This window comes from Dreissena polymorpha, chromosome 5 (genome assembly GCF_020536995.1).
Source record: "Dreissena polymorpha isolate Duluth1 chromosome 5, UMN_Dpol_1.0, whole genome shotgun sequence".
NCBI classification, from domain to species: Eukaryota; Metazoa; Mollusca; class Bivalvia; order Myida; family Dreissenidae; genus Dreissena; species Dreissena polymorpha.
Genome location: NC_068359.1, coordinates 15,405,433 through 15,418,902, shown reverse-complemented (window position 1 = coordinate 15,418,902; position 13,470 = coordinate 15,405,433). Strand labels below are relative to the sequence as shown.

The following is a 13,470-nucleotide window of genomic DNA, read 5'->3' as shown; positions in this document are numbered from 1 at the left end:
TGGCAATTTCAATCTTTCAGATGTTCATAATTTACATTGAGTCTCACTGAGTATTCATGAATGAAATAAGTTGTTGTGTAAGGTCCAAATTTAACACTAATAGCTTTTATCAATCATCGCGGATGGAAAAAAAGAGTGTTTGGTTCCGTTTGACTTACTTTCCCACAAAACGGTGACTTTTAAATTCGTGCACCTGCATGACCGCATTCCATAAGTCATCATATAATAGTAGTAAAGATCTTTAAGCGAAATGTGAATTTAACGAAAAGTGTTGGAAATTGAGCTATAAATTAAATATAGATTATAATGTATGAAATAACTAAATACTGGTTTAGAACAAACTATTAAGAAACCATTGCACGCGCTTTATATACTTGTGAATGATTAAACTCAACGAACTAGTTTGTCCATGGTAAACTTGTACCGATGTGATTTTCGCTTCGGATGTTTGATATGATGTTGGGTAAAGTTGCACACAGTATTGTTAGTATGTTGCTATTGCTGTTGCTGTTGCTGCTCGTGACGGTGATGATGATACGAGAGATGATACTGATGTACATGATACGGATGATCATGCTGATAATCACATCAAGGCCCGTGTGAAATAATAACAACATCGATCGTCTTCACAACTATAATATTATACAGCAAAATAAAGTATTGGAAATAAATTCATTTCTTAGTAACGATGATGTCAATCGTATGTACAATTAAACATTCCAGGCACATTATGGTTATATATCACCCCAGCGCGCCGCATAATGGCGCCAGCGTTTCTGTCAGGGCGATTGTCGACACACGCATTTGGAAGGCTAGTTGGTGGCCAGAGAGCCTTTACTGACAATCTTACGAGTAAACTATGACATTCTTTCATTTACTTAGTATTTTCTTGGCAATAATGAGCGCATGATGTATTCTTTTTTGTAAGTAATTAATCATTATGACTTATCTAAGTAATAACATTAAAAAACTTGCGGCAGGTAAATGGATGTGTATTCCAAGAAAATCTTACTAGTAAAACGGATTTATGTTGCGAAAATGTCAGTTTTATTGTAAACAATTCGAAGCTTTGCAATAAATGACATGCTGTTGTATACGTTTTTCTGTAAAAAAAATAAGGGACATGATTTATTTTAGTGATCAAAAGGAGTACTATAATTATTTTATAAGAAAGCTAACCTCGGTCATATAAAAAAAACATCAACCCGGACTCAAAAAATACAATAAACTTTATTGACAGATATTTTTTGCAACAGGTTAGCCCTCAGTTTGGCTATACGCTGTATTTGATATGATTGGTACAATAAAAATCCATTGATATAATTTGGCAAATGGACTATATAGCAATAGATTTTCTGTAATAGTAGAGTTGTCTCACAAACTTCGTACGCTGTTTGCATGTACGTTCCAATACTGACCATTATCATTAATCACATATAAGTGTGTCTCGTTCTGGGAAAACTGTGCATAATGCATGTGCTTAAAGTATCGTTCCAGATTAGCCTGTGCAATTCGCACAGGCTAATCAGGGACGGCACTTTACGCTTTAATGGTATTTTTCATTTAAATGAAGTTTCTTAATACCGAAAATCTAGTTTAAGCGGAAAGTGTCGTCCCTGATTAGCCTGTGCGGACTGCACAGACTAATCTGGGACGACACTTTACGCACATGCATTTTGCCCAATTATCACAGAACAAGACACCATTACGAAACATGATAGACAGCGACCGCTGTATACACGTGACTCAATAAAAAACAAATTCAGAACATGTTGTGTAAAAAAACGCGGCACGCCTTTCAAAAAATATCTGCATATTTCCATTTAATTTGAAATAAATTAATGGTCAGGACGTGTTGTGAAAAAAACATAGTAAGCCTTTAAAAAAGTATCTGCATATCTCCATTTAAAACGGTTAAATGTATACACATGTAATAAATTAATGGTCAGCACATGATGTGAAAAAAACTACAACATGGTAAGCCTTTCAAATATTATCTGCATACTTTACAGTTAAAAACAGAAAACCCTATACACATTTAATAAATTGATGAAAGGTTGCTAAAATCTGTCAACGGAACAACACTCGGTTAACACATTATTTTATACATAAAACATTATTTTATTAGTAAACAATGATTTCATTGTTTCGAAAAGTTCATAACCAAAAGGCGCGTTGATGATAATACAAAATGCACGTGCGCCACTGAGTTTCACACGACTTGGTGACTGCCTTATCTCGCTAGATTTGGCACGCGGGCCAGGTCAGAGGTTATTTCGTATCGAATCACACACTCCACGCGCCTATCAGCCGTGGGAATTTATGTTTTAAAGCAGACGATAAAACAAAACAATATGGCGCGAGTGGTTCGTTTTGATAAACTAGACACAGATGTTTCGCCGACGTCGTGCGAAAACTATCTCTAGCGGTTTTAGGGGTAAAGTACGGACACTTGACACTGAAGAACGTTCTCCACAGGCTAAATTGCGACTTGTTGTTTTTGAAATTGGTGTTTAAGTATGTTCGTATCTACGCCTGATTCGCATGTTCGCTCAGTGTAAGCACATAAATTGCGGTTATTCACGCTGAAATACAGGTGTTCATGCGACTTTAATTTTGGTCCATTTTAAGCTCTCTACGTACAAATGCATTAGATTGGTTAACGATTAAAATCTTACAAGTATGTTTGATATTTTTAATAATTGGATATCGCCCAGTCAGCATAAACGACGTCTTCAAGCTCATCCTCATGGTTCCCGTTGTCTCATGGTAAGGCATACATGACACGGTGTACATTGTCAGATTCACGCAAATTCGCACGATACACCACGTAATATGCAACTATTGTATGACCATGTTGTTGTTAACAATGAAAACATTCGGGTTTATCTTTTTCTCTCCACACAATTAGTATGGTGTGATGTTGTTTATTAGTATAGTGTGATGTTGTTTATTAGTATAGCGTGATGTTGTTATAACAAATGAGATGAATTGTTACTGTATGAAACAAAATTGTAAAAGGATAATACAAGATTTGCTGTAAAACTTTTTCGAAGAAACTTACCCGCGTGTAATGCCCTTTTTACGACTGTTACTATTCTACTTTCACAACTTTTACTGATTTAATATGTTCGTTTGCTGTCTCCGACGTTTTATCTTCTGCGCATGAAGCTGCATTATGTGAGAACCGAAGTATTCCCCAGCGCACTTATCCAATAAACTTAGACTATTGAAAATTGCGGACTGCACAGGCTAATCTGAGATGACACTTTACGCACATACATTGAGCCCTGTTCTCTCATAATAATACTTTCTATTGTTTTAATTCGAAAATAATTATAATGAAAAGTTGATAAATCGTAATACAGTAGTGCCTGTTTCAAAAGAGTTCCTTTTCTCTTCGGGTTTAAAAACGATTTAGCGATACTATAGCGATAGCCATACTTTTTAGTGTGAGCGTTAGCTCACGCTAATGTTACAGATCTTATTTTGCAAATCAGTATGTGCTTAATAGCCTTAACTACGGTATGGAAAGACAACCACTGCCTGTTGCAGCAGACGACAAATGCCATTCTCCTAGCAGAGTTGTCGTTTGTGCCTCAACATACATGTGAATGTGATGAACGGCAGTGTATTTGCCTTTTTAGTTCACCACTGGCACACTGCAGAGGGTTTATATGACTAATAGTGTTTAACAGCTTGTAAAGACGAGATTGGCCAGTCTGGTGTTTATCAGTGAAATATGTACATATTGGCTGCTTTCAGGCAAAACGGGGCTTAATGCATGTCAAATAAGATTAGCCTGTGCATACTGATTAGCCTGTGCAATGCGCACAAGCTAATCAAGGACGACATTTTACAACAGCGAACACATACAGTGCCTTCAGCGCTTTGATTGTGATATGTTCCTGCATCCTATGTGTGTCTGCGACATATTTGGTGCATTTTATTCAACATAATAATTAGGGGACGCAATTAGGCATTAAATGAAACAGAATACATAAGAACGACAACTGTTGCAACTCTTACGTTCGTACGTAATATAAGTATTTTACAACGATTTAGTACATCTTAAGTACACATGTCGATCAGATCCGGTGTGGTCTAGTGGTTAGGATTCCTGGTTTTCACCCAGGCGGCCCGGGTTCGATTCCCGGCACCGGAAAAAGATTTTTCACTATAAATATTTAAAAACACAACAACACGAACGGATAATCATATTCATTTTAAAAATTTTTTTGCAAGTAATTTTTTCAATTTTAATAAAATATAAACATGTATTCGTTCATATAAAAATACGAACAATAAACAGGTATGTATCAAAAATATATAACAAAAACATGCGTTATCAAAAACGATTTCGATACCATACTAAGCACTATGGAAAAGGCACAAGTTTTGAATGTAAAAGTAAACAGTTAGCTATCAAAGAAATAGAAACTGACATCGTTTAAAACCTTAGAAATGTTGCCAGTGTAAAATATGATAAACTATGCGTGGTAAATATTGGTATCATTCTCATACAAAATGACGAACGATCAGAAGAACATCACATACTAACAGTTGGTCCCAATTTCTTACATAATGACGAACAATCTTCAATAACAATTTAACAAAAGGTAAACGGTAAAATAAACATAAAACTTAACGCCAGCATTAGTTTTGAACAAAATGTTTTAATTTCAATCGTGATCACCATGGACGCCAAACATCGTCCACTTTTAGCGGACTAGGCGTGCGACCGCATTTAACGGTGTATTCCAAATGTGACGTCAGCACTGACGTAGGATATGACGTGGGCGATGACGCAGGAGAACAAGATGGCGACGATGCGTTTGAATGTTCGGAGTCCGACATTTGCGAAAAGCTAGAGTCAAATGCTTTCAGACTGGCCTTTGTGCGAGGAGGAGATCTTGATAAACTGTCTGTTGGAGACGGTTGAGTAGTGTGTTGGTATTGCTGCTGTTGTTGATGATGATGAGGCTGATATTGCTGCTGGAATGTTTGTGTTTGACCCAAATACACTGCCACTGGCGATGACGACCCCGGACTTTGCACAATTTGAAACGATCCACAGAACTGGGGTTGCGATGCGTATAACCGTTGCTGCTGCTGTTGTTGTTGCTGCTGATGAATGTTATGGATTATATGTCCTTGACTATACAATCCAGCAACGTGTGTTGGGCTGGATTTCTGCTGGAGAACAACCGTCGACGGGTGAACGCCCGCGGTAGTCATCAGAAGGCACCCGTTCTGCATAGCTTGACCGTTATGACCAACGGCGGCGGGAATCTGAACGTTGAGCGGCTGCTGAGAAACTTCCGGCGAGGCGCCGTTGACCTGCGTTACGACGTTCCCGAGATGGTTGATTAGCTTGCTTCTGACGTCACTGTCGACGCCCGGCACGGAGCTCAGGTACCGCACGACCTCGTTTGCGCACTCGTTAAAGCCGCTCTTGTACTTGGTGACGGTGTTAGGGTCGCACGTGATCGCCTGGCTGACTTGCTGACGTTGCAGCTGACGTAAGTGCTTTACCGTCATCTCTAGGATGTCCGCTTTCTCGAGCTTGGAGTACTGGTTCGTCTGGAAATACAAAAAAGGTACCATAAATATTTGATATGATTGATTTTATAGATGTACATGTATATAGTATTTAATCAACGGCCCCTTTCGTTCATTAATTCTTACGAAGACTGTTGCACTGATTTTCTTTCGCATCTTTTGCTTAAAAGCATCTTTTATGCAAAGTTTCGAGTTTTTGTTTTCTAAATTCCAGTGTTTTTCAAGTAAATTACAAACAGTATTTGTCAAACTAAGTCAATAAATTTATCATAATTATGTTCCCATCTGAAGAGGGATCTCACATTTTAATATAATGCAGGTCAACAATACGTATTCGGTAATCGTCAATATCAGTCGACACGCAATGTGCCGCGTTGCGATATTCATTGTATTTTAATGTTTCGTTTTTTTATGAGCACACGTTGTTTAATCGTATAGTAGATCTTATCTGAAGAGCAATTATCTTGCATTTCAGCGCTCGTTAATCAAAGGACTCGGCTCGTGGGAAAATCTCGCCCCGATCTCGCGGGAAGACACCGTGACGTGAGCTTTGATAATTTATCAACTTTATCGCTTGATAAATTAAACCACAGACTCTGGTGGTTAAAAGGTGAAATTTCGCTGGCCTTTTGGTGTTGCCATCTTATAACAGCCGAAAGAAAGTTACTACAGGTAACCGAATACTGACTTACACAGTTATGGTTTTCATAAATCACAGATCGTTCAAAAATTATAATTTACTTATACATCGTAGGTTAAATCATGTAGTGTTGAAATATCCACAAAGGTAACTTCACATTCGTATAAAAGACGGATAATTTTGTTCGTTAATACCCACTTTTGACATCATGTTTTGTAATAAGGTATGTGATGGTGGAAATTTAATACAAACGTGTTTAAATATAAAAAATCCAAATAAATGTACAACACGTAATTATAAATATAACATTTCAATTGAGATATTAAGGATTGAGTGTAAATAGCCATATTTCAAATTACAAAATTAAATTGCGTTGTAATAGAAAAATGACAGCAAAGCCTTTGAAACGGAAACATGTGAAATAAATATCATTTTGATCGAGTGCTATGTTAGTTAAATATATTACAATTCAAAACTCCGACTTCACTTACATCTTTTCTCATCGCCTGTAACACAAGCGTCTTCAGTTGTGTGAGGCAGTTGTTGATTCGAGCTCTTCTTTTCTTCTCCATAAATGGCTTGTTGCTCTGAAAAAATAAACACGAATAGTAAGATAAAGCTAGAAACAAAGCAACGCCCATAAACATGAATTATTGATGTGTTATTATGTGATCAAACAACGACGTCGAATCAAATTAATTGTGAAAAATTGTTATAAAAGAGGTATCATAGTAAACCAGACTTCAAATAAAACACCTATGTGTGTTTTCCCAAATTAATTAAAACTTACTCTTTTGTAAGCCGAATCCTTTTTGTCCATGTTAGTATTATGAGGTGTCATAATTCCACTTTCAACTGCGGTGTCCGCCATTTCACAAATTTACAAATGACCAACGAAAAAGTCAATGTTTTTCAAACTTAAATTAAAATCACAGAGAAAAAACACCGAACACTGAGTGCAACCACTGTCGTGTCTAAAATAAATCTGAACCAACAAGTGGTTTAATTTCCGTTTATAACCTCGGGCAGACGACAATATGAGAGCTACATGTAAAGGTATTCAGTGATCTTTCCCACGCTCGCGCGGCGCGACTGGCAGCCAATCAGCGGCCGAGATTTTCATCTGTCTCGTGCCGGCTCGCGCGCGATTGGTTTAGACCGCGATCCGGTGATAACTCGCCGTATCAGCTGTCAATCAAGCGATAAAGCTAGTTTACCCACGTGCCGGTTTATCTTTAAACGCGACACGAAATAGCATGGGAAAGCTCCGCCCGATTTCGAGTTTTTTGTTCGCGGTGATCTTGTGGTGTTCCAACTGAACTGTTCACTAAATAATCTATCTGATAGCAGTAAAGGCCAACAAAAGACGGTGTGACCGCCCGCGACTAGCTTATCGCTAGATGCCTATCGGAATGCAAGGGCCTATTGTACGTCGGCGTGGGAAAATCGGCCAAAAACTGCTCAAATATGCCGCAAGTGTCTTCGGTTAGCGCTGCGATTTTTTCTGGGCGATGGGCAAAAATGTGGTTAGTCAAACGACCTAAGACCATGTGCATCTCGCCCCCTTTTATCCCCGAGGGAAAATTGCGAGCCTCGCGACCGGAAATGATTACGCGGGCGATCTCTATTCATATGAAAACAATTAGTGGATTAACAATACTGAACCGTTGAACGCAGGAAGTACTTGTACTTTCATTAAGAAATGACCATAAAAATTCATGATTTTCCTATTTCTTGAAATAGTACATTTATAAAAGCCTGACTGTCACGTGTCCAGATATAACGCCGTTCAATGCACGTGCACAAGTCTCGGTGAACGAGGCAGCGGTTTATAGCCATGTCTATTAAATAAATCTCTTTATTGAACTGATACGTACTTATTTGTTTATTAAAAGGGTTGCTGTCTGATAACGTGTAGTAATTAATTGATAGTTATGCAATCTGATTGAGCCATTTATGCCTAGCGTCTAGAAAAAAGTCCTTGACAAACAGCGTAGACTCATGCGGCGTCTCATCTGGGTCTGCGCTGTTTACTTATAGGAATTTCTGTATTATAAATATAGAAATAAATATACTAGACATTCCTAATTTTGGAATTAAATTGATCAAATTTAGAAGGATGGGATAGTCCACTAGGCATAAATGGGTTAATGTTTATTTGCTTACTGACAAGAAAAACAAAGATAACGGTAGATGCAGATTTGATAGACTTTGTCAAAATGCGGTTATATTACACAATTCATTACGCAAGTTAATTTAACATTAAATTGTTTTCATTTACACTATTGGTAAAACATCGTTTATCTTTAAGAACATCAAAGTACCGGAATACATTATTTCATTAATGTAAGGTATAAAACAACACGCGATCACAATAACTTTTAGTCCAGAATGTTTGTTTATTTAACGTCGTATTAAAAAACACCCGTTTCTTTTGATATTTTTACACGATTAATTGCCTTCCATTTCGGTTGACGTTATCTTGTCTAGCGGACACGTTTGTTTATCGGTAACTGCTTACGTCACTGACAGTCATCCGTATATACCTGTCAAATATTCAATACGCTAATTGATTATTGTACAAAAATCAATATTTGATCAGTGATCTATCGATCCCGGCGTGATGTACCACAGACATTCCCCTAGAGCGTTGCGGCTTAAAGTGTCTTCTGGTATTTAGCTATCGGTTGTAAATCACGTCTGCGCGCGCGATAATCTTGCGGAGCTGTCACGTGATTCGTGTCAATGGCGCGTGCTTTCCGCGCGTTGCAGTTCCAAGAGAAAACTTGTCGTCTGTGGTGAAATATGGAATACATCAAGATGTCGTCTGCAGCCTTGACCGATTTATGGTGGCACTCGTCTGTAGAGAAATTTATGGCAGACGACGTGCGGATTAATTTATCTCAACGTCGTATTTCACGTCTCTCGTTAAAACAAGATGGAGTCGACAGACATATCTGGCGACAAACGTGCATTGAAATCTTGGTGTAATTAACGACCTATACATTAAAGTGTGACTCGTATGGGTTCTTGTAAAGTACTTTTGCGTTAAATAGCAACACGATCCTCGGACATACAAGCACAAACTTGGTTCATAAAATTTTAATGATTTTTTAGTTGTGCAAATAAATAGAACTTTTCAGCAGAATATTTTCTCTAAGTGTAATTTTAAAGAAAGTGTCAAACATTTGATATCCAAAACTTGAAAAAAAAAACACTATAAAGCGAAAGAATACAATCAGAACATTGTTTTCATTCTATATAATTTTGATAGTATTGAAAATTATACTAATTGATATTAAATTATATCAGTTGATAATATATTCAAACGTGCAAAACCAAAAGTTATATAAATGCGTTTTTTTAAATTATCCAAATATATTATGTTTAGTATATACTTTATTACATAAATATATTTATTTAATAAAATAACAAACAGATACAAAAATGGATGCACAAATTTCGCAGCGATTTTTTTTATATTTTAGCTTAATTTTATCACGCGATATATATTTAATAATTCCGCTGGTCATCAGTAAGTGTATATGTGGAATTACGTGGCACAAATATCTCTTCATGTTATAGTAGCATCTTGGTTAATAACTGTTAGCTTATGATATCGCATGATTCGTGTGGATTAAAGCACAAAATGAACAATTGCTTGACAAAACGACAATGACACAATCTCTGACAATTAAAAAAATATGTCTGAAGTCATTTTCCCAGCGTCTTTTCTACTTAAAAAAAAGTTTTAATGTCTTAAAAAGTGCAAGATTCACAAACCCGTATTATATACCTTATAAAGAAGAAAAACACTAATCTTTCTTTGTGGAGCGGATTCTCGAATTTTAAGTACCTCCCTGTCATAAACAGAGAATTACTTTTATACACAGTTTATTAGATTTTCATTTCATCATTATTTGTTAGAGATAAGATCTAGCGATTGTGCTCACGAAGCGGAGCCCTGGGAAAGTTGTTCGCCGTGCGACGAGCCGGCAGGTGGCTAAATTAAAGAAATGATTGACTCGAGCGCGCGCTCAGCCGTGTCCTAGCTTTTTGGTTGATATATTCATACGAAGCAATTGTATATCTTTGTTCGATTAAAGACGCATTAAAAGCGAAAGTTATAAAACGCATTAAACGTTAGAATGGGCGAAGAAATTGATAAGGACCCGATGATTGGGTAACTTTGTGTAGATAACATTTTGTTTGTGAGTTGGTCTTACCCGCAATTTCGTGTAAATTAATAATTATAAACGTATAGCCCGCAAGTTCTTCAATGTTAATGTTAACGCTTAAGACGCCCGAAAATTCTTGTTAATGTAAACGTATAACTTAAGTTCTTTACGGAGACGAACATTGCGGTCACGTTCGACCACAAAAGACGCACGTCTTTATGGTTTCTTCCTAATCACATTGTTATGAGGATAATTGAGTGAGATTTTTTTTTATCTTGATTGATATAATGCTTCAGTTGTGGGGTTTCTGAAAACCTCCGTATCACCGGAATAATATTCGTACTGTGACTTAAACAGCACTTTTCATAAAACATATGAGAACGCAAAATTAATGTTATCTGATTTAAATTAAAACCTAGGGCTATCCGACAAACATGGCAACTGTGTATGTTGAGTAAATGTTCACGGCGTCAGACCCGCGACCGCAACATCTTGACCACGTACTATGCTTTAACACTTCGACGTATGGCTCTTCGCAAGGGATAATTACGGGAATTCTCTAGAAACAAAGCATGAACTTAAAAGAAACACACATATCATAGAAGAAAAACCGACGAGAATAGCTCGAACGCACCTGAAGACCGTCGAATAGAGGACCAGAAGAGTAAGATATGTAAAATGAAGCGAGCTGACACACAAGTAACAATGTCATATTTTTGTGCGGCGTTTGTAACAGTATCCGCTGTCTGTAGGCAACATCATGCGTTCTTGGTGTTCTTGTATTTCTGCGTTTTCATCACCCGACCCCAGGGAATGCGTCGGAATGCGACCGGTCACGATTCGCCGTTATTTAAGAACACAGTAAGAACCCCCAGCACAAATACGACTGGGTATCAAAGTGTTTGTTGAACTCAACATTTAATGGATATTAATTCAAACCTATATGTTACCGCATTGAAAAGTTATTCAAGCATGTTTTTCGTCTATAAATGCCTCAACTACAGTGTAAGTGTCAGAGAGAGGTAGTACATTCATTTCACGATTGTCAAAGGTATTGAAACAATCGCTTTTCAACTGCTCCTCTCATTTTATGAACGAAATTATCAGCACTTGTGGTACAGACCAAATTGATATCAATTTTATGAGTGCAGTTTTGTGTGACAATGACGAATATACAACTCTTCAATGACAACACGACGCTGATAACGACGCGTTGACAATCATACCGATATCGATAGCAAATATCATCACGGTACAGCAACAACGTCGAATGTAAACATCGCCATAGAACCACGTCTTACTTGACCAGGCTGATACACCGGGACTAACAGAAAACTATGCTGCAGCAGTTTTAACCCTTCGCCACTAAAAACGGATTTTCAAACGTTTGTAGTCCCTCAGAAAGTTAAATTTTATTAAAGACCTTTCTTACTAGATTCAAATGTTAAAGGCTTCATTTCCAACCCTTAGATACTGATGAGCAGCAGCAAACAGCATAAAACCTGAACATAAATCGAACTATCATATCACACGTGCACGTCAAACTTTCGTTGGGTAATACTCAATTCAATTCTCGGTGACATTCTTTGCACTTCGTGAGTTTCTCGGTGGTCGGTCTTTTTTATTAGCCAAGTTTCGCTATCCAGCCCGCCATGGGGAAGCTCGCACATTTCAGGAGATGTCATAATCGAACTTCCGACGTGTTGGACCCTTTTGTTACAACGAGCACCCGGTTACGCCCATTCTCACGTTTTTGTGATCTCTCACGGACCCCACAAACACCGGTCTGTAATATTAACGTCTCGTGAAAGTCGCAATTGATGACCTAACACCGTCCGGTGTCAGGGTGCACCGTTTGTTGCCATATTTTCGGACAATACGTTTCGAACATTAGAAGCTAATAACAGCAATATTTTGGAAATAAATGCAGACGAGCGTGAATTACTGCTAATTTAAAATGACCCTGCTGTGAATTGGCTGCTGATCGTGAAAGAAGTTAATGGCTGCAACACGATGTGTGCAGTTTATAAAATCTAATTACTCTATCAGGATTCGACAGAGCTTCTTGCGAGAAACGCGTCATATGATATCAGTACATATAAGTGTTTAGTCACGATATCTGAATCTCAACGAGATTTTTGCTGGTTAATCATTTCGTCAAATAATCACGACTAACACTTCCATGGCGTGACCATGGAGAATGTTCTTCGACGAAAATAGTACATGTCTTTTAAATAAAAAATAAAAATACTCGCAGTAATAGTTGTAGAGTTTTGTAGCTCAGTATATAGCAAGCACACTTCCTTAACCATGCAATTTAATAGTCATTTTTATTTTGTTTTCAAATAACACAATTTTATGATGGTATCATACATTTTCGAAACGACAGAATTCTTATTTATTTTTTATATATTCTTACGCATAATGATAACTTAATTAGTGTATGTTCACATATATGTTGCAAAATGCTTTGCATGAGTAAATTGTTTAATAATAGACTAACCGCACAATCACTTCAATTCAAAGAGGGTGGGGTAATAACAAACTGAGACGGTACATGTACAAAAATAATAGATGTCAATGCGTATTTACACAATAAGTTTGAATTACCTTATGTTTTAATAACATTAACACTGGCCTTTTAACCAGTCTTATTTCTACTTGTATTCAAAGGAAATAATCATACACAATAAATGGAAAAATATATTAAATGTTTTTATTAATTCTTAACACGTACAATGTATAAAGTTAGCCATGACTTATCGGGTTAAAGTAATAATGGAACTAATTAATCAAAGGAAATATTTAGTGTTAATTCCTACCAAATAATAGCAAAAAATAGCAAGCGGGCACTGCCCCAAATCTGAAGAAATTGCATTTGTTGTTTGCTCAGTTTTTTTTCGTTACCAATGATTTTATTATATTATAGTTTCGTCCTATGAAAGCACAATTCATATATAACGTATGACTTCTTTTGGTATCTGTGAACACGTGCGAACTTAAATATTAAGCACGCTTGTGTACTCGACGGACGTACTGTTTGTACTCTGAGAAATTGTAAAATCGTAATATTTCAGTAATGTGAAACGC

The 13,470-nt window shown here is 37.0% G+C and overlaps 1 protein-coding gene and 1 non-coding gene across 2 annotated transcripts; one reads left to right on the top strand and one right to left on the bottom strand.

Moving 5' to 3' along the window:
* The first annotated feature begins 4,093 nt into the window (after positions 1-4,093).
* Trnae-uuc (transfer RNA glutamic acid (anticodon UUC)) lies at positions 4,094-4,165 on the top strand. The gene has a single exon. It is a non-coding gene; the product is annotated as a tRNA-Glu (tRNA).
* A 74-nt stretch (positions 4,166-4,239) lies between these two features.
* Positions 4,240-7,274, bottom strand: LOC127881451 (protein hairy-like). Its single transcript, XM_052429346.1, has 3 exons — positions 6,993-7,274; positions 6,694-6,789; positions 4,240-5,583 (listed from the first exon to the last, which is right to left on the bottom strand). Exons 1-3 carry the CDS (start codon positions 7,071-7,073, stop codon positions 4,693-4,695), a joined length of 1,068 nt encoding a protein of 355 aa, XP_052285306.1. The 5' UTR covers positions 7,074-7,274; the 3' UTR covers positions 4,240-4,692.
* Positions 7,275-13,470: the final 6,196 nt, after the last annotated feature.

Coding starts and splice junctions, on each gene's coding strand:
- LOC127881451 (XM_052429346.1), bottom strand. CDS start 7,073: ATGGCGGACACCGCAGTTGAAAGTGGAATTATGACACCTCATAATACT. Junction 6,790..6,992: donor AGGATTCGGCTTACAAAAGA/GTAAGTTTTAAT, acceptor TTATTTTTTCAG/AGCAACAAGCCATTTATGGA. Junction 5,584..6,693: donor TACAGGCGATGAGAAAAGAT/GTAAGTGAAGTC, acceptor TTGTATTTCCAG/ACGAACCAGTACTCCAAGCT.